The following is a 2,410-nucleotide window of genomic DNA, read 5'->3' as shown; positions in this document are numbered from 1 at the left end:
GTGTGTGTGTGTGTGTGTGTGTGTGTGTGTGTGTGTGTGTGTGTGTATGTATGTATATATATGTATATATGTATGTATTTCGTAGAACACGCTTTTGAGTGCTCATACTTGCAGGAATAATCGATACTCTAATATATATATATATATATATAAATATTCAAGTATCGATTATTCCCGCAAGTATGAGCACTCAAAAGCGTGTTCTACGGAGTCTATCGTCCCTATTAAGTCAATTTCTCAAATACATACCTTTATGGCTGCCATATTTCGAGTAGTTGGCCTTAAAAGCGACCTGGCGGCAGGCGCCACCAAACGAGAATTCATAGACTGTGAGTGATGCAAGTTTAAAGTTGCGATGCTTAGTTTAGAATGAACCTCTCACACAACTCAAACCTGTTCAACGAATACACTAAGATATTTGTGAAGACTGTGTATTCTCTTGTGTATGAAGCCCATACGAAGTGATACAAATGATGTACAATTTTCCCGTTTGTAAGCCGGCATTATTACTGGTATGTACACAGCTGGAATTGAACCACCTGCAAAGCATATACTCAGACGAGTCTAACACGCTCAATCCAGTATTATTGTATAACCACACTGTTGGATATAATGTAGGGGACTTATTTCGGGGCCACAAAAAGAACGAACATCAAGTACTGGCATTCAACTCCCACAATATCCAAATCCAAATCCAAATCCAGATACAACTCCCACGAGTAAAATATTGACGCAGGAACTCACCCATCCGTACAGTTAAATGTACAAAGGTGTTTAAAGAACTATAGGCACGACACATCAAGGACGCCGCTATATAGAGAGTGCAATCTCACACTATATACAACTCATCGTTGGCATACCGTCAACATGATCTGGACCGTCAAACTACAGTAATGCTCTGATACGTGTATTCAATATATAATGGGGACTTGCACTATATATATTATAAAAGTGAGTATATATATCTTCCTGTGCTATTATTAGAATTCATACATTCTTAGAATTCATACAAATGCGACTGCTGCAGCTGCACTGATGGCTCCGTGGCTGGGGGGCTGGGCCCTGGGCCCTGGAGGAGCAAGTCTACAGACTATATTTACATATAGAGACTAAAGAGCATATATAGAGGCCATAGCTCTCTCGTGTCATTACGTTTTACGTTTGAGCGGATAAATATTGATACAATATGTACTTGTTACAATACGCTCAACGTTTACTTTGGTTTGGTCCTGTATGCTTGACGAGGGTGCAATATTTGGATTCCGAGGTTCAATATATCGGAGGTATTCAGCCATGTAGTCAAGCCTTGTCTGTAGCAGGTCGAACACTCTCGTCCCCACTACATAGTACTCTATACCAGCTGAATATCACCCTTATATATATACGTTCAACGTATACGCTGTGATCACTTTCCAAATACAGAAAATGCCGTGGAAAGCTGCTTTTATTACTTCTTCGAAGAAAAACAACACGGTAAAAAAAATTCATCAATAAACTAGAGATGTCTTCGTGCTCGCTTCTCCAGTCTAGTACCTATAATCATCGTTTCAGTATGGCATCATCTCAAGATCAGGTACGTGTTAACATATAATGAGATAGTTAGTATTGTTCTCGAACTCTAGTTTCTGTGTCATAAGTTGTGGTATGTTCATAATTCAGAAGGTGGACTTCGTACGCACGTGTCAAAATACAGTCATCATTCACGCCTAGTAAGTTATATAGCCTTTGCTTTCATCATGTCGTCGTCTTGGGCTAAAGGACTTCGAAAAGGGTTTTTCAATATCACATATCTGTTTTCTGTGTAATATACTTTGAATCTTTGGTCACAACCGTATGGCTTGCTCGATGGTCTTTATATCTAAAATGAGAAGCCAACTTAACCATGTTATTCAATGGTGGGCAAGCTGAGTTATACGCGCGTAAGCCATGCTCATCGCCTGATGGTTCTTATGTACTACACAGATACTCTCTCTCTCTCTACTAATCGTATCACGCGTACGTGACTTAGCCTCCTATTTTATTTATGGTCGCACTAGCTTAGTTCGCAAAACTCATGGCAGATGATCTTGTTTGATCGACTGTCTTCACATATCACTTTTTTACCTTCTGTAACTCACCTGACCATGGTCTGAAGCGAGTTTGAACTTTTGAAACCATATACATATATATATATATATATATATATATAGTGGTGTGGTAGTGGGCGTGGGTGGGTGTGGGTGTGTGTGTATGCATGTGTATGCGCATATATATCTATATATCCTATATATATATATATATATATATATATATATATCTGTATGTATATGTTATGTATATATATATATATATATATATATATATATATATATATATATATATNTATATATATATATATATATATATATAATATATATAGTGTGTGTGTGTG

At 37.6% G+C, this 2,410-nt stretch overlaps 2 protein-coding genes across 3 annotated transcripts in view; one reads left to right on the top strand and one right to left on the bottom strand.

The window, feature by feature from the left end:
- SARC_10194 (hypothetical protein) overlaps nt 1-935 on the bottom strand; it is a 2,570-nt gene extending 1,635 nt beyond the window's left edge. Inside the window, exons 1-2 of the mRNA XM_014295772.1 lie at nt 861-935; nt 250-327 (exon numbers count right to left, since the gene is read on the bottom strand). Of these exons, the coding sequence (XP_014151247.1) occupies nt 250-327; nt 861-869 (87 nt within the window). The 5' untranslated portion in view covers nt 870-935. The remainder of the gene's footprint in view (nt 1-249; nt 328-860) is intronic.
- Nucleotides 936-1,498: 563 nt separating this feature from the next.
- SARC_10193 overlaps nt 1,499-2,410 on the top strand; it is a 4,906-nt gene continuing 3,994 nt past the window's right edge. The window contains exon 1 of one of the 2 annotated variants that reach the window (XM_014295771.1): nt 1,499-1,573. In XM_014295771.1, the coding sequence (XP_014151246.1) occupies nt 1,502-1,573 (72 nt within the window). In that variant the 5' untranslated portion in view covers nt 1,499-1,501. Of the gene's footprint in view, nt 1,574-1,639; nt 1,710-2,410 lie in introns of those variants that run through there. The other variant, XM_014295770.1, reaches the window with a different exon arrangement.

This window comes from Sphaeroforma arctica (assembly GCF_001186125.1).
Source record: "Sphaeroforma arctica JP610 unplaced genomic scaffold supercont1.1167, whole genome shotgun sequence".
NCBI lineage: Eukaryota > Ichthyosporea > Ichthyophonida > Sphaeroforma > Sphaeroforma arctica.
Note: the sequence above shows the minus strand (reverse complement) of the source record. Positions and strands in the feature narration are given on the sequence as shown.